Here is a 26,078-nt window from a genome sequence, read left to right as displayed (position 1 = left end):
TCATTGTTTCTTGATATTAAATAATATTTGTTACGTGGATATGGTATTGTCAATACATTTTGCATTTTTTACTAAATCCTAATTTACTAGTCTGTCTCTCTGTGTTGACTCTGCGATGGCTCGGTGACCTGCCCAGGCCTCTCGCCCAGTGTCAGCTGGGATTGGCTTCAGCTTCCCCATGACCCACAATGGATAAGCAGTGTAAAAAATGAAATGAAATGAAATGAAATGAAATGAAATTTACTAATGACCAAACTTTAAAATTAAATTTAGAAAAATAAGTAATGTTATTACAAAACAAAAAAAGAAATATTATATGAATAATACATTATATAAATTTAAAAATTAAAATGCTAAATGGAATAAAATAAACTAATCTAGAAAGAATAATATAGAAATATATTGGTTTATATCTGATTTAATAAATTGTTCATTTCTATGCAGTACTGTGCAAAGGTTGTAGGCATCCTATTTATTTATTTATTTATTTATTTATTTTGGAGTACAAACTTTGTTATAGATTATTACATGGCTCCTACATTATCCAGTCAGTACAAAAACACTTTAGATTTCCAAACATTATTTCCCCAGCACATAATTACACAAATGTTTGTAGGTCAATAAAGAAAGCAGCATATTTCACAAGAAACACTTTTCAGACAGAAAAAAAAAAGATAAAGGCTGCCGAATTTTGCTGCAAAAATAAGAAGCCAGTGTGACAGTTAAATTATCCAGGATACTTGTGTCTGGTTCTACAAGTTGCCCATTAATAGGGTAGTCACACTAGAGGCAGAATGAGCCAGAATGCCGTCAGAATGAAAATTCTTCGTATATTCCGGGATATTCAAAGTGCATTCTAAAAATTCTGACTGCATTCTGAGTTAGGGATGTTAACCGATGACCATTTGACTGACGGTTGACCGAATCAACGTCAACCGGTTAATTTTTTTTTGGTTGTCGGTTAAAAAAAAAAAAAATCGTTTTGAAGCTGCCGATTTTGGAGCAGAGAACCTGGAATTCTGTGTTGTAAATGCTTGGGGCATGCCATGCGGTGTAAGGACGACAGCTGACAAATCAGAAACACCCATTCAGTCATGTCCCGCCCTCCCGCCCCAGTTGAAGACAGCTGCCACTCGGCAAAAGAAAAGTGTAGACACAGGCTTTTTAGCTTACAAATTACTATTCTTTTTTTTTTTTAATTATTATTAGAAGGCACATCGAGTTTAGTCCTGCCTTGGCCAGTGCATTCTGAAAGTATGTTTCGGTCTGTAGCCAACAATGCATGTTATTGCAGATCATATCTCTCCACACAAACTAAAGGCGCAGATGCCGCCTTTTTCACGGCTGAATCGTGCAGATCCGATTTTTTTTTAGGGGGGGCGTTGGAGTGTCTGAATAATTTCGTCAGAGTAAATTCTGTATTAAAATTACTAAATAAGCAAATGCCGTTACAGTCCATGAAACATAGGAAGTATGACAGGGATCCCAGACGTCCGCTATTTAGTGGAATTCCGCTATTTTTCTAGCCAAAGTGGTGGTGTTTTTTTTTTAAATCTCTTGTATATCCATTAAAAATATGTTTAAGTAAAATGACCAGCGGAATACGTTCTGATTTGGTTTGCTTGTTTAGCGATGTTTTTGTCAGCTTCGTTTGTTCTCGCTGACATTCGGGAACACTCGGAAGTTAAATTGATGTAAATACCGCGAGACTGTATACGATAGAACGAGAAAACAGTATGGCTGCGCCCATTTGCTAGAAAATGTGTTTTAACTCCGTTCGTGCTTTTGTTTCTAATGCGTTGAACTTAATTCAATATGCAGGGCTGTGAAATTTCCGCGGATTCTGTCGCGAAAAATATCATCTTCACAAAACGTCTATTTTTGCATTAAATCATTGGGGGGGGGGTCTAGTCGGTTTTAATCGCCTTGCACAAGACCGGCGGCTCAATACAGCCGGACTCGCGGAGTTTTATGCCAGCTGAGCGTGGAACACGTCTTGACTGCGACTCGTGCATGACAGAGCTAAAAATAGCTATTGTGTGACCTGGCACCGCGTACGTGAATTCTGTACTTACAGGGTGTAAGATGGAAAGCTAAGGAGGTGTTTGAGAGAGATGCAAAGAGGGCTAGAAAAGAACACACAGACAGACTGAAGGAAAAGATGAAAAAGAACAAGTTTGCAAAACTGAAAGAGATGGTGTTAAAGAAAAGAAAATTAAAAGACTTTCATTAGATGCTGTTTGACAGACTGAACATTTTGTAAATAGCTTTAATAGAGGAATGCAAATACTATAGAACTAATAACTAATAGCCTTACTGAAAGATGAATTGAAAGAAATAGCTGGGAGTGATGCAAAGAGGAATAGAAGGAGCCAGAAGTAAAAGAAAAGATGTAAATAATATATTAGATAAGAAACATTAGTTTTTTTTAAACTTTTGCTCTGTAGACAAGAGACATTGTGACAGATTCTTGGAAAAAGCCAGGACATAATACAAGAATTAAGTGTAATTTGGAAGACAACAGGTATCTCTCACTTAAATATTGAGCATGATTTTTCACAAAGTCATTTTGAAAGGCCTATCAAAGTTTTCTTTTATTAACATTTCTTTAAATTGTTATTTACACATTTTTTTAACTTTTATTTTGATTAAGAGATAAAATACACAGGCACATTAGATATTTCAAGGTATTTTACATGGATCTTTCATTTTAAAAGAGAAAACTGTTGATAGGTATTTTATATGGCAAAATGAAGACCAAGACTAGTCAAATATTTACTTGTTGAGATCAATTTTTTACTTGCACGAAATGCTCAGAATACACCATTGTAGCAGTCCATGTAGGTGGGTGGAGCACAGAAGGACGGCAGGACAGAACTGATCTCACAAAACTCTCTTTTATTTGCACTTTTCAGTTGCAAACACACACTCAGACACACGCACACACATCAGCCGTCTGGTTGTGGAGAGAGCTCCCTCTGCTCTCACTCTCTCTCCTTAAATAGAGTGCGGTTACTGGGAAGACACACAAACACATTAATTAACAACAGGTGTAGTGATTCTGCCACTTAACTTCCCCGACTCCGCCCTCCTGTCACAGACCGATGCTAGACCATGCCCCCGCTGCCACATACCCCCACCGCCCGACTCAGGCCGGGCAGCCGTCCGGCCCGCAGCCGACTCCCCCCCCTTGATGGGAGAGGAAGTCCGCCACGACCATCTGCGCCCCCGGCCTGTGGATCACCTTGAAGTTAAAGGGTTGGAGTGCCAGATACCAACAGGTGATCCGCGCATTGGCATCCTTCATGCGGTGGAGCCACTGGAGGGGCGCGTGGTCCGAACAGAGGGTGAAAGGGTGTCCCAGCAGGTAGTAGCGGAGGGCGAGGACCGCCCACTTGATCGCCAGGCACTCCTTCTCGATGGTACTGTAGCGCCCCTCACGCACCGACAGCTTGCGACTAATGTACAAGATGGGGCGATCCTCCCCCTCCACCTGCTGGGACAAAACGGCCCCCAGCCCTCTGTCCGACGCATCCGTCTGCAACCTAAAGGGGAGAGAAAAGTCAGGGGAGTGTAAAAGTGGCCCCCCACACAGTGCAGCCTTAACCTTAGAAAAAGCCCGCTGGCATTGCTCCATCCACTGGACCGGATCTGGTGCCCCCTTTTTAGTCAGATCAGTCAGCGGGCTGGTGACGTCCGAATAATTAGGTATAAATGTACGATAATAGCCAGCCAGCCCCAGGAACTGTTTCACCCCCTTTTTGGTCTTGGGCCTCGGGCAGGCCGCAATCGCTGCAGTCATGTTAATTTGGGGACGCACCTGCCCGTTGCCCAAGTGGAAGCCCAGATACCGTACTTCCACCCGCCCAATCGCACACTTCTTCGGGTTGGCCGTGAGACCCGCCCGCCTCAGCGACCTAAGGACGGCCCTCAGGTGTTGTAGGTGCTGCGGCCAGTCATTACTATAAATAATGATATCGTCTAAGTACGCGGCCGCATAGGTGGTGTGGGGGCGGAGGACCCTGTCCATCAGCCGCTGAAACGTTGCGGGCACCCCAAACAGCCCAAAAGGAAGTGTGACGAATTGGTGTAAGCCGAACGGTGTGGAAAAGGCCGTTTTTTCACGGGATAATGGAGTCAAGGGGATCTGCCAATAACCCTTTGTTAAATCCAGTGTCGAGTAAAAACGAGCCGTGCCTAGCCGATCGAGCAACTCATCAATACGAGGCATTGGGTACGCATCGAATTTAGACACCGCGTTGACTTTTCTATAGTCCATACAGAACCGGACCGACCCGTCGGCCTTGGGTACCAAGACCACCGGGCTGCTCCAGTCACTGTGGGACTCCTCAACGATGCCCATTTTGAGCATGGCCTCGAGTTCTTCCTGAACCACCTTTTTCTTGTGTTCGGGTAACCTGTAAGGGCGGCTACACACTACCACCCCCGGGGGCGTCTCAATGTGGTGCTCTATGAGGTTAGTGCGGCCGGGCAGGGGTGAGAACACGTCCGAAAACTCGGTCTGCAACTGGGCAACCTCCGCGAGTTGGGTGGGGGAGAGGTGGTCTCCACAGGGGACCGGAGAGGGACGTGATGCTAATGTTCCTTTTTGAACCTCTGGCTCCAGCTCCGCCTTCTCCGGAACCACTGACACCAACGCCACGGGGACCTCCTCGTTCCAGAGTTTGAGTAGGTTGAGGTGGTAAATCTGTAGTGCCCCACCCCTGTCCGTTCGCTTCACCTCATAGTCGACGTCCGCGACTCGCCGTGTGACCTCAAAGGGTCCTTGCCACTTGGCGACTAATTTAGAGCTCAATGTGGGCAACAGTACGAGTACTTTCTCTCCCAGTGCAAACTCTCTAAGGCGTGTACCCTTGTCGTACAGGCGGGTTTGCCGTTCTTGGGCCTGCCGCAAATTCTCCTGGGTTAGGTGTGTGAGTGTGTGGAGTTTTGCGTGCAGGTCAATAACGTATTGAATTTCATTTTTGCTTGGTGAAGGTCCCTCCTCCCAGTTTTCTCGCAGCACGTCTAAAATGCCGCGCGGCTTACGCCCATATAATAATTAAAACGGGGAGAACCCCGTGGAGGCTTGGGGGACCTCTCGCACTGCAAAGAGCAAGGGTTCGAGCCATTTATCCCAGTTATGCGCGTCCTCACTTACAAATTTTTTAATTATGTTTTTAAGGGTGCGATTAAACCGTTCCACTAAACCGTCTGTTTGTGGGTGATACATGCTGGTGCGGATCGGCTTAATACCTAATAACCCATACAGTTCGTTCAGTGTTCGTGACATAAATGAGGTGCCTTGATCAGTCAGAATCTCTTTCGGGATTCCAACTCGGGAGATGACGCGTAAGAGTGCCTCCGCAATACTGCGTGCTGAGATATTGCGAAGAGGCACTGCTTCCGGGTATCGCGTTGCATAGTCCACCAGAACTAATATAAAGCGGTACCCTCGTGTTGACCGATAAAATGACCCGACGAGATCCATCCCAATTCTTTCGAACGGGGTCTCGATTAACGGTAGAGGGCGCAAAGGCGCTTTTGGAATGGCCGCTGGATTTACTAACTGGCATTCGCGGCATGCCGTACACCACCTACGGACATCGCCGCGAATCCCCGGCCAATAGAATCGGGCCATTATTCGGGCTAGTGTTTTATCCTGCCCTAAATGTCCAGCTATGGGATTAAAGTGAGCCGCCTGGAATACCAATTCCCGGCGGCTCTTCGGAATTAAAAGCTGCGTGACTCGCTCTTTAGTTTGAGTGTCCTGCGTCACTCGGTATAATCTATCCTTCATAATCGCGAAGTAGGGGAAGGACAGGGTGGCGTTCGGCTGGAGCGTTTGACCATCGATTACTCTCACTTGGTCAAACGCATGCCACAGAGTCTCGTCTCACGATTGCTCTAATGGGAAATCTGCGAGGGATTCCCCAATAGAGAGAGGAGGAGCCGGCGGCTCCTCACTCTGGCGCGGAGATGACGTAGACGGCTCTGTGACAGCTGCTCCCGCCAAAGCGACACCGGGACCTCCCCCTGTCAAATGGCAGGACCCACTCTTTACTAAGTGTGTCATTAAACCCCAAAATCCCGGCCAATCAGTCCCCAAAATTAAAGAGTGGGTAAGGCGAGGATTAACCGCCGCCTTCACTATAAATTTTTCCCCTCTGAAAATAATGTGGACCGACACTAAAGGGTAGTTGTGAACATCCCCGTGCACACACAACACCTTCACCAATTGTGCTCCCCCCAATGCCTTGTCTTGCACCAGGTTTTGGTGGATTGAGGTCTGATTACAGCCAGAATCCACCAACGCCTGATATGTATCCCCTTGGATACTCACTGGTATGCGATACACTCCGGCCCGATCGAGGGCGGCTCCTGGCGCGTTGGGGATCCGAACCACCGCGCCCACATCCATTATCGAGCACTGCTGTTGGAGGTGGCCCGGTTCCCCGCAGCACCAGCAAACCGGCCCCGGCTTCCTCTCTGCACTAGTGCTCTGGGGCTCACTCACCTGAGGGGGAGGAGAGACAGACACAGAAGGGAGACACGGAAGGGCACCGCGGGTGCGGCGGGCCGGCTGAGGTGGCGCCGGCCCCCGTCTCCGCGGTGGGGGAATGGGGCGAGGAGAAGACACAGGAGGAGGAGAGAGAGAGAGAGGAGAGAAGAGGTCGTCTGCTGTCCTGCCGTCGGGACAGCCGCCAGATGATCCTCCGCCAGCTCGATTGCCTGATCCAGCGACCCCGGGCGGTGGCACTGGACCCACTCTGCGGTTCCCGCTGGTAGACGCGCGATGAACTGTTCCAATACCACCTGGTCGATGAGTCCCTCGGCGTCGCAGCTGTCGGCCCTCAACCACTGCCAGCAGGCGTCCCGGAGTTGCTGGCCAAATGCGAACGGCCGGCCGACTTCCTCCAAGCGCAGAGCGCGGAAACGCTGATGTTGTTGCTCTGGGGTGCGTCCCACCCACTGGAGGACGGCCCGGCGAAGGTCCGCGTAGGCCAGCCAGCAGTCGGCGGGGAGCTGTAGCGCGGCCAGCTGCGCCTCTCCCGTTAGCAGGGGGAGGAGGCGCGCCGCGCGCTGTTCCACCGGCCACCCCAAGGTCTCTGCTACCTGCTCAAAGAGCGTGAAGAATGCCTTGGGGTCGTCCTGCGGGCCCATCTTCGTGAGGGTGAGGGGGGAAGGGCCCGCGGCGGTGGAGATGGTGGACCCCGCCGACGCGAGGAGGTGCCGGAACGCCCGACGATCTTCCTGTTGCGCCAGCACCAGGGCCTCGAACCGTTGTTCTTGCTCCTTTCGGAGGGCGAGCAGCGCCTGGTGCTGGCTCTGTTGGGCCGTGGCGAGGGCGTGGATCAGGTCAGCGAAGGTGGAGGACTCCATGGGGCTGTTGTCTTCTGTGCTCAGATCCCTGGTTTTGGCACCACTGTAGCAGTCCATGTAGGTGGGTGGAGCACAGAAGGACGGCAGGACAGAACTGATCTCACTAAACTCTCTTTTATTTGCACTTTTCAGTTGCAAACACACACTCAGACACACGCACACACATCAGCCATCTGGTTGTGGAGAGAGCTCCCTCTGCTCTCACTCTCTCTCCTTAAATAAGGTGCGGTCACTGGGAAGACACACAAACACATTAACAACAGGTGTAGTGATTCTGCCACTTAACTTCCCCGACTCCGCCCTCCTGTCACAGACCGATGCTAGACCACGCCCCCGCTGCCACAACCATATAACACCTAAAATGGCTTGGTTTCTGGGGCCCTGCGGGCCCCAGACCCCCGGCTTATGCTGGGGGTCTGTGCCCCCCAGACCCCCCCCCCCTTTTCCTCGGATTTCTTATTTACAATTTCACAGCCCTGAATATGTCATGGAAAAAAGATATCTTCCATAAAAGAGATAGCGGAACAGTGTCCGGGTTAGAAGAAGTATATTCTTCAAAGCTACATTTTCATCTAATTTTTATAGCTAAATAACAATTTTTTTTGCCACTTATGTCATTGATTACAAAATATGCCATCAAATAGATACACATTATTGTTAAATTCTGTTGCTTTTCTATGTTAAATCTATGTAAAAAATGTGTTCTATAGCATCTTTAAATGTTAAAATCTCAACAGCTTCAGGGGGCTTGCAGCCCCCTTGACCCCTGCTGATAGTTTCTTACATTCCTCTATTTTTTTCAATTACTGCTGGGATCCCTGAGTATGAGAAGAAAACAGTAAATCAGAAAGCTGCGCACATTTGTGCAGCTTCCGCGCAAACGGGCGCAGCTTTCTGATTTACTGTTTTCTTCTCATGCTTATATTTCCTATGTTTCATGGACTGTAACGGCATTTGCTTATTTAGTAATTTTAATACAGAATTTACTCTGATGAAATTATTCAGACACTCCAATGCCCCCCCTAAAAAAAATCGGATCTGCACGATTCAGCCGTGAAAAAGGCGGCATCCGCCAAAAGGCACGCTGTTTGCATCCCTGTTTAAACTCATAGGTTAACCGACTTTAACCGGCTAATGAGGCTCGGTGGTCGGTCAAGATTTTTTCAGTTTTTGCCATCCCTATTCTGAGTGCATTCCAAACATTCAGGCCCATTCTTGTGGCCAGCCTGAATGTTTTGCTCATGCAATAAATAAATATCGAACGGCATTCGAAGTGTCTTCTACAGTAACTGCATTCTGACTGCATTCTATCTTACGGTATTCCAATAGCATTTGAAACATTCTGATCACGTTCAAGGGAAAAATCGAAATGGCAAGCCACTTAAAATCCTGCCAGAATGTCCCGAATGTGCCTCAAATGAGCCGGAATGCTATTGGAATGAAAATTCTTCGTATATTCGAAGAATTTCGAAATATTCCGGGATATTCGAAGTACATTCTAAGTATTCGAGCTGCATTCTCTTTGAATTCTTAGACGTTCGAAACATATTCGGCGGCTATTCCGGGAGCGTTCTGACTGCATTTGAGGTGCATTATTATTAGCATTCCGACCAGACTTTGGGTGGTATTCAGGCAGCAATCGAACCACCCTCGTACGGCATTTGAAGTGCATTCTTAATATTCTTACTGCATTCTAACAGCATTCTCGGTATTCCTACTGTGTTCCAACTACATTTGAACTGCATTCAAAAGCTAATACACCCGGAATGTGCAAGAATCATTCGAGGCGGGTTCAAAGCGCATTCTAAGTATTCGAACGGCATTCTTACAAAGCTGTAAGAATGTTGGTCAGTTTGAAATTCCCACCTGAATGTGGCACGAATTTTGAAAATGTTTTCATTCCGTCTGGTTCTGCTTGATTCCTGCTAATTCCGAATAAGTGTGACGGGGGCCTAAAACTTCATATAAAAATAAAGTTAATTTCCTTATAAAACTGCACAAATTGTCCTTGAGATACTACTATTTGTTTTAATGCAAAGGGTCATCACACCAAATATTGATTTTGTTTTATTTAATACTGTTTACTGTTGTTTATAGTATTTTGTAATGTAGAAACATTAAATTGCATTATTCTTGAAGGCATTTTTTGCTCATGTCTTTACACGTGCCTAAGACTTGCACAGTACTGTACCTACACATACAGTGGTGCTTGAAAGTTTGTGAACGCTTTAGAATTTTCTATATTTCTGCATAAATATGACCTAAAACAACATCAGATTTTCACACAAGTCCTAAAAGTAGATAAAGAGAACCCAGTTAAACAAATTAGACAAAAATATTATACTTGGTAATTTATTTATTGAAGGAAATGATCCAATATTACATACCTGTGAGTGGCAAAAGTATGTGAACCTCTATGATTAGCAGTTAATTTGAAGGTGAAATTAGGGTCAAGTGTTTTCAATCAATGGGATGACAATCAGGTGTGAGTGGGCACCCTGTTTTATTTAAAGAACAGGGATCTATCAAAGTCTGATCTTCACAACACATGTTTGTGGAAGTGTATCATGGTACGAACAAAGGAGATTTCTGAGGACCTCAGAAAAAGCATTGTTGATGCTCCTCAGGCTGGAAAAGGTTACAAAACCATCTCTAAAGAGTTTGGACTCCATCAATCCACAGTCAGACAGATTGTGTACAAATGGAGGAAATTCAAGACCATTGTTACCCTCCCCAGGAGTGGTCGACCAACAAAGATCACTCCAAGAGCAAGGCGTGTAATAATCAGTGAGGTCACAAAGGACCCCAGGGTAAGTTCTAAGCAACTGAAGGCCTCTCTCACATTGGCTAATGTTAACGTTCATGAGTCCACCATCAGGAGAACACTGAACAACAATGGTGTGCATGGCAGGGTTGCAAGGAGAAAGCTACTACTCTCCAAAAACAACATTGCTGCTTGTCTGCAGTTTGCTAAAGAGCATGTGGACAAGCCAGAGGCTATTGGAAAAATGTTTTGTGGATGGATGAGACCAAAATAGAACATTTTGGTTGAAATGAGAAACGTTATGTTTGGAGAAAGGAAAACACTGCATTCCAGCATAAGAACCTTATCCCATCTGTAAAATATGGTGGTGGTAGTATCATGGTTTGGGCCTGTTTCGCTACATCTGGGCCAAGACGGCTTGCCATCATTGATGGAACAATGAATTCTGAATTATACCAGTGAATTCTAAAGGAAAATGTCAGGACATCTGTCCATGAACTGAATCTCAAGAGAAGGTGGGTCATGCAGCAAGACAGTTACCCTAAGCACACAAGTCGTTCTACCAAAGAATGGTTAAAGAAGAATAAAGTTAATGTTTTGGAATGGCCAAATCAAAGTTCTGGCCTTAATCCAATCGAAATGTTGTGGAAGGACCTGAAGCGAGCAGTTCATGTGAGGAAACCCACCAACATCCCAGAGTTGAAGCTGTTCTGTATGGAGGAATGGGCTAAAATTCCTCCAAGCCGGTGTGCAGGACTGATCAACAGTTACCGGAAACGTTTAGTTGCAGTTATTGCTGCACAAGGGGGTCACACCAGATACTGAAAGCAAAGGTTCACATACTTTTGCCACTCACAGATATGTAATATTGGATCATTTTCCTCAATAAATAAATGACCAAGTATAATATTTTGTCTCATTTGTTTAACTGGGTTCTTTTTATCTACTTTTAGGACTTGTGTGAAAATCTGATGATGTTTTAGGTCATATTTATGCAGAAATATAGAAAATTCTAAACGGTTCACAAACTTTCAAGCACCACTGTAAACTGTAGAAAATAGATCACGCTGAAACACTATTATATACTAAATACTAAAACATGAAAAATGCATGAAATTTACTTGTTGAGGCACATAACTAATAGGCTTAGTGCTGCAACATCTAATATTACAACGTATCAATTAGATTTTATTGTAATAGTAGAGATAATATTGTGGTAATACAAAAATGCACACAAAAGCTGTATTTCTGCAGGGTTTTGGTAAAAGCACTGAAGCTGAAAAATGATCCTTAATTTAAGAAGTATCACTTTTCTTAAAGCTGTACTGCCTTTCAGATTTTTCAAGTGTTTATTACGGGTCCCAAGCGTGGTACCACAGTAATAAAGATAGTACCTGTAAAACAGGTGGATAAAATAAGAAGACACAGGCTGCTGCTTTCCAGTTCTTCATCCAAAGTGCATCTATTTATTTACTTACAATCATGTCAAAGTATCTATGTGCAATAATTCTTGTCTGTGTGTTTCAGCAGTAAACATGCTCATTAAAATTATATTTATGTATATCATACAAATACATTCATATTGTCATTCCATAACACCACACACATATGCTCATGTATCCCAAAACCATTCATACATTCACATTTTCACCTTTACACCAGTGAGAATAGGCCACTATGACTGAATAGTGCAATAACATGGAAATTCCAGTGTATTTAAGTGAAGGCTACCTGTAGCTGCCTAACAAACCACCTCACTAAACATTCATACTGAATAGAATTCCACAAAGTAGCAAAATTCTGAGAAAGATTCAGTTCATTACTATAAGATAACTGTTATATCAAAACTGTGTTTCTTAACATATTCAGTCTTCATACTTTACAAAATACTATTCCTTGTATCAATATACCTATTTATACTCATATATTTTATCAAAATAATCATGTCTTAGAGCGGCACGGTGGTGTAGTGGTTAGTGCTGTCGCCTCACAGCAAGAAGGTCTGGGTTCGAGCCTCGTGGCTGGCGAGGGCCTTTCTGTGTGGAGTTTGCATGTTCTCCCCGTGTCCACGTGGGTTTCCTCTGGGTGCTCCGGTTTCCCCCACAGTCCAAAGACATGCAGGTTAGGTTAACTGGTGACTCTAAATTGACCGTAGGTGTGAATGTGAGTGTGAATGGTTGTCTGTGTCTATGTGTCAGCCCTGTGATGACCTGGCGACTTGTCCAGGGTGTACCCCGCCTTTCGCCCGTAGTCAGCTGGGATAGGCTCCAGCTTGCCTGCGACCCTGTAGAACAGGATAAAGCGTCTAGAGATAATGAGATGAGATGAGATCGTGTCTTATGACCAGTGTGTATTTATCTATTTATACACTTGAAATTTCGTCAAATTCTGTGTCTTATAACCAGTGTGTCTTAACTTATTTATACTCATCAAACATCATAAAATATCCGTTTCATAACAGCAGTGGGTGAACTTACTTATACTCATTAAACTTCGTGAAATAACCATGTCTTAAAAATAGTGTCCGGGAGCTCACAACGCTATGTTAGCAGTTAGCTATGTGAATGTCAATAGGATCTCAAAGGATCCAGTTAGCTAAAAGACGGCAGCTAACCATCTGAAGCGGTTCAGTTTGCCGCCACAGATAGCTCGCGAGACAGCAGCTGAACGTTTACCTCAGCTAGCCGCTTCATATGATGGCAAACTTTCTAATATAACTTTTATACTTAAAAGTTCAAAATAACACAAAAAGAAGTTATCAAACAAACATCAGTCATGAGTTGCAAACACCATAACACGGGCAGGGGGTTTTACCCAGTACTAACCTGTAAAACAGGTGGATAAAATAAGGAGATGGCACAGGCTGCTGCTTTCCAGTTCTTCATCCAAAGTGCATCTGAGGGGAAAGCGGTGGTCTGCCCCCTTAGCAACCCGGATGCAACTGCTCCTCCCGTGTCACGCGCTTATGTTCCTACTAGGCACTAGGCCGTTCTAGAGTAATAATAATTGAAAATAAAAGTCCTACTAGGCATAGTGCCGTTCTAGATGAAGAAGATAAAAATACAAATGCAGTAAATAAACAAATAATACATAAAACCTGTAGTCACCTACTTGGGTGCGCCACATGTTGGACATAAAAATAATTTTCCCTGACACCCAATAATTTTTGTTTAGTGGACCGAAAGCTACTGAATTTGAATCACAGACTTCTATTTTTTAAAATAACCTAATAAAATTGGACCAATTAATACATTTAGGGCCACATGGCCCTAAATTTAAGATATTATACCAAGCATCATGTGGTGGGCTTTCTCCATTCATGGAAGGTATTGTGGGATCCAAATTTGAAACAGGAGAGAAAAATGGAGGATGTGAGTGTGCGAACGAAACGTGAAAGACCAACTACAGTAACGGAAAGTGAGAAGAAAAGACATTATGAATGAACCCTTTATTATCACTGTTGCCAGTGAAATTGACCATCAACCTGTCCTTACAGAGGGGGAACAGGACAGGAAGACAGGGATAAAAGAAAAGGAAACACAACATGAGGAGAGATAAGGAAAAAAAGAACCCCCCCCCCACACACTATGCTCCTGTCAGGAGTACAGTGTGGGAATATTAAAAAAAACCTTTGCACATAAGCACAAAATAACACAAGTACACTTTAAACACGGGACTTGAGGGGGGGAAGGGGGGAAAGAGGGGGCAATCAGGGGTGGGGGGTAAGGGGGAGGAGGTAGAGGTAACCCAGCGCAAGCAAGCAGCCGTCCGCTCCTGCAGCCATGAAGGTGCTGGTCACGCACCCGCTTGTCACACTGGGGATGAAAATGGCGACCATGGAAAGTTGGAGAAGGAATGCGAGAGTGTCTCCCAGCAGTGACCTTCAGGGGGAAATGTTGCCTCAGCAACGGCCTTAACCGAGGCCGGTGCTGTCTCAGGGAGCCGAATGTCGATAAGATATAAATTGTTTGGTCTTTCCAGACGCAGTCTTTGCACGTCCACACCGCTCGTCCATATCTGTCCATTCCGTCCATTCTGTTCAAATGTTATGTTGCGAAGGAAAGGAAACACAGGACCAAACTAATAAATATCGGTGGTCAGCGAGCACCTTGGTGTGATCAGTTGTTTGTTTAACGACAGAATGATGTAACCGTTAGTGCACGGTCAAAGATAAACCTGTAGATGGCAGTAATGCAACACTGTGTATGCCAGCTGCCGTAAAACCCAAAAGAAGCAGAGGAAGGTAAACCTGTGCCTGCGCACATGGACTTCCTCTGTCTGCTTGACTGTGCGAAGCGAGCAATTTCATGCCCATTATTTGCTAGGGAATCCCCTCAAATTAAATAACTTCCCAGCCACAGAATGGCCTCATATTTTGTGAGATATTAAAGAAATAAACATAGATCACAATCACCAAATTTCTGAGGGAACTAAATTTCACCGATTTTATGAAATCGAAAGGCTGTCTACCTTTAATCAATTCAAGGAACACATCTAACACTGCTGCTGTGTGCAAACGGATAGCGTGGCACACTCAGAAACAATCATATCAAGTTATCACATTGTGAATTCTTCATACTTTCCCACCCCTAAGCTGCAATTTGCTCAATTAACATAGTTATAAAAATGAAGTGCAATTCACAATTGAGTAGCTTCCTGTGCCGCTGATCTCCAGAATATTGCGGTGTTATTGGAGATATGGAGATGAGTGGCCATTCATATTTAATTGGATTGGAAAAACGCTGCCTTCTCCCACATGCACACACATACAATATACACTTATTTTCACGCAGACTTGGCTGCTGAAATTGGCTGTACATCTGAGTCTACCCTCTTCATCTATTTTACACTAAAGCATCAGAGATGAAAATATATCCTTCATTTCATCCAAGTGGGCAATTAAAGCTGATCTTTTAAAATGACACCACTCACAAAATAAGCTTTACTTTTTTTTATTGTAGCAATAGAGCATCTTTCTGATTGACTTGGTGTGTGTGTGGGTGTGTGTGTGTAGAATATGATCAAGGCGGCAAATGCCACTGAGAAGCAGTTAAACTTGGTGAAGCTGCATGAGCAGTCAAAGAAGACATTGGATCAGGAAATTCTCAACTACCGAGATGAGGCACAGAAGCAGCGCAAGATCATTTTTCAGCTGGAAAAGGAGCGGGACCGCTACATTAATGAAGCTAGCGAGCTCACACAGAAGGTAACACACAGACACACAATCAAATGCAGACACAGGGTTGAACATAACCATACTTTCTTATAGTATACACATCCACAGAGATGTCGAGTCCCAAACCTCTGCTTAGCAACCGTTGCTATCCACATGAGACATCAGTCAAGGTTTCAGCCCATTAGCACGCATTGTCTCTTTCCTACAGACATATTTTAATTAAAAGTGACATCCACAATTATTCTGGTGAAAATGATTTTTCCCCTATTCATTTCCAAAGCCAAAAAACCCAAACTCATCTTATGATGTGTATCTGAATACAGATACTAAAACACCATCATTTAGAGAAAAGCTGTTTTATACACTGTTTAGTTACAACCCCGATTCCAAAAAAGTTGGGACAAAGTACAAATTGTAAATAAAAATGGAATGCAATAATTTACAAATCTCAAAAACTGATATTGTATTCACAATAGAACATAGACAACATATCAAATGTCGAAAGTGAGACATTTTGAAATTTCATGCCAAATATTGGCTCATTTGAAATTTCATGACAGCAACACATCTCAAAAAAGTTGGGACAGGGGCAATAAGAGGCTGGAAAAGTTAAAGGGACAAAAAAGGAACAGCTGGAGGACCAAATTGCAACTCATTAGGTCAATTGGCAAGAGGTAATTAACATGACTGGGTATAAAAAGAGCATCTTGGAGTGGCAGCGGCTCTCGGAAGTAAAGATGGGAAGAGGATCACCAATCCCCCTAATTCTGCGCCGACAAATAGTGGAGCAATATCAGAAAGGAGTTCGACAGTGTAAAATTGCAAAGAGTTTGAACATATCATCATCTACAGTGCATAATATCATCAAAAGATTCAGAGAATCTGGAAGAATCTCTGTGCGTAAGGGTCAAGGCCGGAAAACCATACTGGGTGCCCGTGATCTTCGGGCCCTTAGACGGCACTGCATCACATACAGGCATGCTTCTGTATTGGAAATCACAAAATGGGCTCAGGAATATTTCCAGAGAACATTATCTGTGAACACAATTCACCGTGCCATCCGCCGTTGCCAGCTAAAACTCTATAGTTCAAAGAAGAAGCCATATCTAAACATGATCCAGAAATGCAGACGTCTTCTCTGGGCCAAGGCTCATTTAAAATAGACTGTGGCAAAGTGGAAAACTGTTCTGTGGTCAGACGAATCAAAATTTGAAGTTCTTTATGGAAATCAGGGACGCCGTGTCATTCGGACTAAAGAGGAGAAGGACGACCCAAGTTGTTATCAGCGCTCAGTTCAGAAGCCTGCATCTCTGATGGTATGGGGTTGCATTAGTGCGTGTGGCATGGGCAGCTTACACATCTGGAAAGACACCATCAATGCTGAAAGGTATATCCAGGTTCTAGAGCAACATATGCTCCCATCCAGACAACGTCTCTTTCAGGGAAGACCTTGCGTTTTCCAACATGACAATGCCAAACCACATACTGCATCAATTACAGCATCACGGCTGCGTAGAAGAAGGGTCCGGGTACTGAACTGGCCAGCCTGCAGTCCAGATCTTTCACCCATAGAAAACATTTGGCGCATCATAAAACGGAAGATACGACAAAAAAGACCTAAGAGAGTTGAGCAACTAGAATCCTACATTAGACAAGAATGGGTTAACATTCCTATCCCTAAACTTGAGCAACTTGTCTCCTCAGTCCCCAGACGTTTACAGACTGTTGTAAAGAGAAAAGGGGATGTCTCACAGTGGTAAACATGGCCTTGTCCCAACTTTTTTGAGATGTGTTGTTGTCATGAAATTTAAAATCACCTAATTTTTCTCTTTAAATGATACATTTTCTCAGTTTAAACATTTGATATGTCATCTGTGTTCTATTCTGAATAAAATATGGAATTTTGAAACTTCCACATCATTGCATTCCATTTTTATTTACAATTTGTACTTTGTCACAACTTTTTGGAATCGGGGTTGTAGATAAATGAGCTAGTTGGCTAAGCAGTGTGTTAAACAAGGTAGTTTGAAAAATTGGTGTGTGAGATATGAACTAGTTTGACTAAGCAGAATGTTAAATCAGCTAGTTTGACTAATTGGTAGGCTAAACAAGCTAATGATTAATTGGTGTGTGAGATATGAGCTCGTTTGATTAAGCATTGTGCGTTAACTAACTAGTCTGACTATACATTGAGCTAGTTTGATGAAGCAGTGTGGTAAATGAACTAGTCTGACAGAGTTTTGTCTGTTAAATGAGCTTGTTTGATAAAACAGTGTCTTATGATGCAGCCAAAGTTAGCTGCCATGCTGCATATTAGCAAGAATATAATATTTGCTGAACTAAACAAAACATTTATAAAAGTAAACCCAGTGTTTGCTGGATTGTTCTGCAAAGGCTAGCTTTCTGAAACAATGTGAATTATTATTATTATTATTATTTTTATCTTTAGGGAAGGAAGATCTGTGTGCTTTATGAGCTGATAGAAAGCTATCATTATTTTGTTTTCATGGCTAACTAACAAGTAATGTGAATTTTTGCAATTAGATGTAAAAATTTAGCACCCCCCCCCCCCCCCCCCCCCCCACACACACACACACACACCCACACACACACAGAGTTCTGCCATGTGAGAATGACTGAAGACTACATTTTCTTGCTCAACATTGTCTTATGCTAGGGACATAAAGGTCATGAGAATTGTATAATGAATCAGACACAGGCATGATCAGTTACTTCTTCTAAAAAGCCTTGCTGTAACAAATTATACTGGCATTGTGAATACAGGTATGTTAATGAATATAACATATCTCACACCTAACCATGACTGCCCAGAGACATATTTGTCAGTGCTACTGTTTACAACATTAACAAGGGTTTATATATATATATATATATATATATATATATATATATATATATATATATATATATATATATAAAACCCTTTTTCATATGAAAAAGGCCTGAGTGACATATTTCCTGATATTTCACTCTGATGACATCACCCCCAGTGTTTTCCTACTGATTAGATGCGTGTTGTCAAAATGGCAAACCGGTTCAAAATTGAAATCTCGTGTTTAAAAATATATCACTCGTTCACTTCACTTAGTGATGTACACCTTCACCACTCAAAGATAATCTTCAGATCTTTGCGCCACTGTGTAATATCCTCTCTCTCATATATATATATATATATATATATATATATATATATATATATATATATATATATATATATAAGTGAGTTCCTGTATCAGATTTCCACTTTATTTCTTCTAACTTATGTAACATAAAAAAAAAAGATGAAAAAAGTAGTTGAAGGGTTGGAAAGGGACATATAACAGCATGGTTGTTGTATAATGTCCATAAATGATAGGTTTATATTAATGCTCTCATGCTAGTATATTTTTTCTACAGTAACAGTTCACAGATACTTGTATGAACAATACTCTAGAGCAGGGGTCACCAAACTTTTTTCTCTGGGGGCCACATTGTCGTTCCTGACTGTGATGGGGGCCGGGGTCGGGTCAGCTATATCACATAGAATTGTATAACCCAGACAAATATGACCACCAGCAGGCCTCATTGTGTAGTAGAGATTACTAGCCTGGCACGGCCATCCCCACTACTATATCCACACTACTATACCCACACTACTATACCCACACTACTATACCCACACTACTATATCCCCCACTACTATACCCACACTACAATACCCACACTACTATATCCCCACTACTATACCCACACTACTATACCCCCCACTACTATATCCCCCACTACTATATCCCCACTACTATATCCATACTACTATATCCATACTACTATATCAACACTTGATTCCTGGCACATATTTGTTTATCTTTACTAGTGGTTTGCAAAAGTAGTAATCGAGTCTTCACACTTTGTTTTAATTTGAAATACCACAGATATTCCATTTATTTATTTTCTAATAAAAATAACATCAAAGCTGTCAAGGTAAGAAACATCTGCCTAGTTGAGGTGATTGACACTGGCAAAGGTGAGTGGAAAATTATAAATTGTAGGTAAGCCTGTTGATATTATTAATAATATTAATAATAATTGTATGCAGCACTTAATAAAGGTCAAATAAATAGGCCTATAAAATAAATACATTTTAAAAAACAGTGAAATTATAATAATATGAGCAATAGATCAATAGATTACAGCAGTTGTGCTGTGTCCTGCACGTCATTGCTCTCATCCATGGCCAAAGCAAAAAACTCGAATTCTGACGCTCTCTCATTCAGCTGGTCATACACGTTGTCCCCCAAATCTTCGGTTCGCCTGGTCATAGTAGGTGCGGAGAGACTCACCGCGTTGAGCGCATCCTTCTTGTCGGGACACACCTCCTCGGCCACAGCAAGCATGCATACTTTAACAAAGTCCCCATCAGTAAACGGCTTTCCATGGGTAGCTAGTAGGTGAGCTACCTTATAGCTAGCTCGGACAGCAGCCTGGTTGATCTGGGTTTGGCGAAGGAATACATTCTGTTGTGCAGCCAGTCCGCATTTCATCCTCCGAATCCTGTCTTCTCTTGTTTGCCCTCGCAAACTAGCATACTCTTTGTGGCATAGTTCGAATTACGTGGGAGCCAATAGGAGCTGAGCTCCCATTCCCTCAGGCTCCCATGAAAGAAGCAAACTTAATTTTCTGTGGAAGTCTCTCAAATACGTCATATATCACCATAATAAGCTTGAATAGCCTATATCACCATATAAATATAAATAAAACTCATTTCATTTCCGATCACCATGCAGCCATAACTTTGTATTGAACGTGTTATTAAACCGCAACATGTACGGCTGTACTTCACCACCACACCACTATGCGCGCAAACTGAAATTTGCAGCCTGCGAAATCGAATGTGAAGTTAAGTCCGAAGAAGACTTGTCCTCTATCTCACAACGATCTTCCTTTGTTTAACTATATATATATTATATTATATATATATATATATATATATATATATATATATATATATATATAATTTGTTTAACTATATATATATATATATATATATATATATATATATATATATATATATATATATGCAACACCGTGTGCGCGTGCGTGCGTGCGTGCATGCGCGCGCCTGTGTGTGAAAGCTGTGCACTGCAGTGCGCAAAAGTGCGCTGGTCCAGGAGAGCGAGTATGCATTGCTTTTTTTTTTTTTTTAAATAGAGACCCCCATAGGGTCAAATTTATAATTCGAACCCTGCTTTGTGGCGGGTTTCATAGTGACGACGCAGATTATATTCTTTGAAAACCGGCACACTTTCTTTACATACAAGACAAACTGCACGGTCCTTACACTGAAGGAAAAATAATCGGTGGTCCACTGTTCTTTAAAAACTCTGCACTCTCTGTCGGCTTTTCGCTGACCGCTAGCCATTTTGCTGTCCTGAACACTGACAGTTCTCTGCGCATGCGCTGCCTGTCACTGCTTGATCGCGAGCATATGACGAAAATGCGGAAAATATGAATAGTTCATTTTATAACTAAATATCAATTTTAATTGATAAAATCAACAAAATACAAGATGCAGACATGTTATTATTTGCCAAAAAGCAATTTAAAAAAAATAGGCCATGACCACTTTTGGGGGTTGCCTCATAGGGCCAGTTCAAGTGATAGGGGGCAGAGGGGCTGGGGGGCCGGTCAAAGGGGGGTGGCGGGCCGGATCTGGCCCGCGGGCCGTAGTTTGGTGACCCCTGCTCTAGAGTCTATGCTTAAAAATGAAAAGATTAAGATTAACATGCTGTCACTTAAGGAGTCTTTGTGTGAGCATTTATAATGATCAGTAACTTTTGTGTTTTTTTTCCTTTTTCCTTTTGTTGTTGTTGTTGTTGTTGTTGTTTCCTTTCACTGCCCTGCTGAGAAATGCAACTTAGTCTGACCAGCTATCAGTTTCAAATAAATAAATAAATGCAGAGATCGTCAGCCTTGTAGACCAGCTGGCAAGTGCTGGTAGAGAGAAACAGTTTCTGAATTATAGCTAATAATACTACACTGCAGATTACTTAATAATAAGGCAATTGGAAAGTAAACATTATTGAAGTAATAAGAAAGCCAGAAAATATTTTACCAGCTGGCACAGATGGATTCAACAGCTCAGCAGCTGGTAGTTGATCAGACTAAACTGGACTTTTCAGCAGGGTTAGTAAAATATTACTTGTGCACCCTTTACTACTTGCTGGACACTACACAGATCTGTTGGTATGTTCATATGTTTCTTATGTCTGCCCACATTGTAACTGATGAACTGCTTTCCGCTTAGAGCGTCTCTCCTGCAGAAATAACATATAGGCTTCACAAGAGACTTGGCATCCACTGTTCAGTGTTGTGCGCCACTGGGATCTGTCGCTAGCAATTGCTTCCCAACTATCCAGGTTGATATCAAAGGCTTTAAGGTTCCTTTTGAGGACATCCTTGAAACAGAGGCAGGGACATCCTTGTTGGCGTGAATTATTAGCCAGCTCACCATACTACAAGGTTGTAGGGATACAAGCGTCATCCATTCGATCAACATGACCAGCCCTGTGGAGATGATGTTGACACAGGATGGTGTAAAGATCACTGAAACCTGTTCTCTCGAGCCCAACAGAGTTCGGGACACGGTCCTGCCAGCATACACTGAATATGGATTGAAGACAGCAAAAATGGAAGCTGTTTAGATGATGTTCACGCCTATGATATGTCGAAGTCTCACTTGCATACAGAAGGGTACTTAGCATACATGCATGGTAAACATGAACTTTGAGGAGCAATGAGAGATTCTTATTGCTACAGATGCACTTGCTTAGTTTACCAAACATCGTGGAAGCCCTTCCAATACATATCTCCTGCTCTGGATTGAGGCAGTGACTGTTAGAGACTATAGAACCCTTATGTGAATTTGTCCAGTGGAGAGAGAGTGGTGTTATTGATGGAAAAAAAAATGTTGCAGGATTGCAGGTTGAGCAAGGACAACTGTCTTTTTCAAGCTGATCCTCATGCTAAACTCTTCACATGCAGAAGCAAATAATGAGCAGAGATGATGTAGGTCTTACTCTGAGTGAGCCATGAAGGCAGAGTCATCTGCGTAAAGCAACTCATGTATCAGAGTTTAATTTGTCACATAGTTTGTGACAGGGGAAGAATACAGGGCAAAGCCCCAACTGATTTTCAACCCCTTTGGCATAGATTTTTACACCAGATGTCCTTCCTAACACAACCCTCCCCAATCTTTCCAGGGTTGGGAAGTATGCACTGGCTTGTGCAACCCCAGTGGCTGGGTATTTTTACCTAATCTGCATGTGGGAAAATCGGAGCACCTGGAGGAAACCCACGCAGACACGGGAGAACGTGCAAACTCCATACAGAAAGGCCCCCACTGGCTGTGGGGTTTGAACCCAGAAACTTTTTGCTGTGAGATGACAGTGCTAACCACTACACCACCATGCCACCCCCACTACACCACTGTGCCACCCATGGTGTGCTGAATCTTAGTCTTGGCCCGCAGTCTTGCCAAACTGAACAGCTTCCCACTGCTGTGCCTATGTGGAAGGGTACCAGAGTCCTCAGGGAAAGCATGATGCAGTAGAGCAGGAAAAAAAATCTGAAGAGGGTAGGGGCAAGAACATATCCCTGTTATGCCACTCTCTATCTGGAACTCATCAGAGCGAGTGCTATCAAACTGCACAGTTGCCTTCATACTGTCATGGAACTCAATGATCACCTTCAATAGTTTGGAGGGACAGCCAAGTTGCTGCAAGATGAGATACCGTAGAGGCTAGATTAGCTCAATTAATCAAAGGACTTGGTCAGATCTACAAATGTCAGGTATAGAGGTCTACCTTGTTCAATATGCTTTTCCTGCAGTTGATGTACACAGAACACCATATCTCCTGTGGAGCGACCCGCACAAAAGCCACACTGGCTTTCGGGGAGAGCACATTCAGCACAGATCTGTAGCTGTGGTAAAATAATATAGGCAAAGATCTTGCTGGTGAGGTTGAGTAGATATATCCCTCTGCATTTATTGCAGTCTGCATGGTCACCATCAGCCTTAAAAACCTCAGAGAAGAGGCCATCAGCTCCAGGAGACTTGTTGTTTTTGAGTGTTTTGATGGCAGATTTGACTTCCTTGATAGTAATGTCCTCATCTAGTCTTTCTATAGGAGGAAGATCATGGACTGCAGCAGTTATTGCCAGCACATTGGCCACAAATGGTTGAGCATAATTAGAGCTGTAATGCTCAACCCAACATGCCAGTTTCAACTTCAGGTCAGGAAGTCATGGAGCGAATTGGAGAAGACTTTTTAGGGACTGGACCCAAGGCTTCCTTCCAGCCTTCAAACATACCATGAATGATGCCAGATGATGCACATGACTCAATATGAGCATACAAGCTAGTCCAGTATTCCTGCATGGCTTCAAGTATAACCCACTGGACATAGAAGCATGCCAGTTTCCATGCAGCCTCATTTGAGTGAGATTCATCCTGCACATAACACAGTCTACCTGTGCACTTTGAGGTGATTGTTGGCAGGAGCATGCTGGCATGGGCCTTAAAGTGCATATCATGGGTAAATTCAGGAGCAAGATCAATGTAATTCTCCTATTTTATATTAAACTTTGGTCAAATATCTGTAACATTCTGCATTCTCTGTAATTTTTTTGCCTTGCGCAATACCAGAAAAATTCAGTTGAAATCAAGCCATTTGAGGCGAATTGGTCCGTCTCTGAAAAAACTTGGCATTTGAATTTCCCGAGAAACATTGATTTTCGTGACGTCATCTGCGGGACGCCTCCCTCTGAATCCTATGTCAGCGCTGGTTTGTTTATGAGAAAACGACCTGGTGGTTTTCTGCAAATTTCTTCAACGTTATCACGTAATTATTAAAATGGTTAACAGATGTATCGTAGGAGGGTGTAGCAACACCAATCTTGATGGGATTAGTACTCATCGTTTTCCAAAAGACCAGACAATGAGAGAGAAATGGGAGCGCTTGGTCTACACAGGCTGTGCACTTAAACCATGCAAAGCTCACGCAGCCTGCTCATGCTTCCGCAGGTAACATCACAAATCTGGCTCCAGACTCCCTTGGGATTTTTCTAGATGCGTTTTGTTATTTTATTTTTTTCTGCTGTAGACAGATGGCCTTGTGCAAAATTACCCTTCTGGATGAGTGTGTAAAGGGACTTACTTTCATATAAAAAAACATGAAATTGGTCCCGAATATGCACTTTAAACCTGGACTGTTTACCAAAGGCGGAGAAAGCAACCTCAGTCATGACAAAGTGGAACTGCTGCCAGGTAGACATAGGGTCAGTAAGTGGGGGCGAAGTGTCATAACTGATGGCAAGTGTTTCCTGAAACTCATGCTGCAGCCCAGGGTCATGCTTTGTCATGCTTTGACACAGCACGATGAAACTTGGTTGGGACCAGTCTAAATTTGCAATGAACCAGGGCATGATCAGTGCCACAGTCCACTGAGCGCAGGGATCAGCAGTGTGTGACTTTCTTCAGGTACTCATATTTCACCAGCACATAGTCGAATTAGTGCCAGCACTTGGAGCATGGATGGCGGCAGGTGACTTTAGAGGAGCTGGTGCACTGTAAGAATGAGGAAGGGATACAAAGTTTGTGTGCAGTGCAAAGTTCCAGTAGATGTTGTTCATTGTCATTCATATTACCATGACTGTGAACACCCAGCATTTCAAGCCATGCAGTAGTGTCTGAGCCCACATGGGCATTGAAGTCGCTGAGGATCACCAGATGCTCACCTCCAGAGATGTTATGAATTAAGGAACTCAGCTGATTGTAGAATGTGCCCTTTGCATCATTGTCGGTGGTCAGTGTAGGGGTGTAAGCAGCTACGATTGTGACTGGGCCACAGTCAGTATGCAGGCGAAGTGAGGAGAGGTGTGGGGAGATAGGGACTGGCTGTTCCACAGAAAGTAACAACTTGTTGTGAACTACAAATTCAAATCCCTGCATTGGTCTTTTGCACTCAGGATAGCCATTCCAGAAAAGAGTGTAGTTTCTCTCCTGGAGAGAACCAATGCCAGTCAACCGGGTTTCACTTGGAGCAGTAACAGAGACATGGAGGCAGGATAGTTCTGCAGACAACAGTTCATATGTTGTTAATGGATATTTCATCAGTGAATATTCCCTACAGCTTCACTTTCATTACTGGTGGCAGCTCATCCATAGGGGCACACATCAACCAATCAATAGCATGAAAGACTTCATTCACAACTACATACATTTTAAATTTCCCTGAAATACTAATTATGTCTTTTAAGGGATCATTGAAAAAAATGCTATTTGACAGATATAAGCCAATTTTCCATTGATTTGCTGACCTTTCTAACCTTTGGGTTGTGTTCAAGTCAAGCTTCCATCTTTGGTTGACCAATAGGTTAAAGTGCATATCCTGGACCAATTTCGTTTTTTTTTGTTTTTGTTTTTATATGAAAGTATGTCCCTTTACACACTCATCCAGAAGGGTAATTTTGCACAAGGCCATCTGTCTACAGCAGAAAAAAATAAAATAACAAAACGCGTCTGGAAAAATCCCAAGGGAGTCTGGAGCCAGATTCGTGACGTCACCTGCGGAAGCGCCAGCAGGCTGCGTGAGCTTTGCATGGTTTAAGTGCACAGCCTGTGTAGACCAAGCGCTCCCATTTCTCTCTCATTGTCTGGTCTTTTGGAAAATGATGAGTACTAATCCCATCAAGATT

General features: G+C 43.1%; 1 protein-coding gene across 1 annotated transcript in view; it reads left to right on the top strand.

Moving 5' to 3' along the window:
• Window positions 1-26,078, top strand: part of cfap58 (cilia and flagella associated protein 58) — a 370,653-nt gene that overhangs the window by 90,842 nt on the left and 253,733 nt on the right. Inside the window, exon 9 of the mRNA XM_060898284.1 lies at window positions 15,162-15,353. Coding sequence (XP_060754267.1) covers window positions 15,162-15,353 — 192 coding nt within the window. The remainder of the gene's footprint in view (window positions 1-15,161; window positions 15,354-26,078) is intronic.

The sequence above is a fragment of the Neoarius graeffei genome, chromosome 18 (genome assembly GCF_027579695.1).
Source record: "Neoarius graeffei isolate fNeoGra1 chromosome 18, fNeoGra1.pri, whole genome shotgun sequence".
In the NCBI taxonomy this organism is placed as follows: domain Eukaryota; kingdom Metazoa; phylum Chordata; class Actinopteri; order Siluriformes; family Ariidae; genus Neoarius; species Neoarius graeffei.
This window is presented reverse-complemented; position numbering and strand designations above follow the sequence as displayed.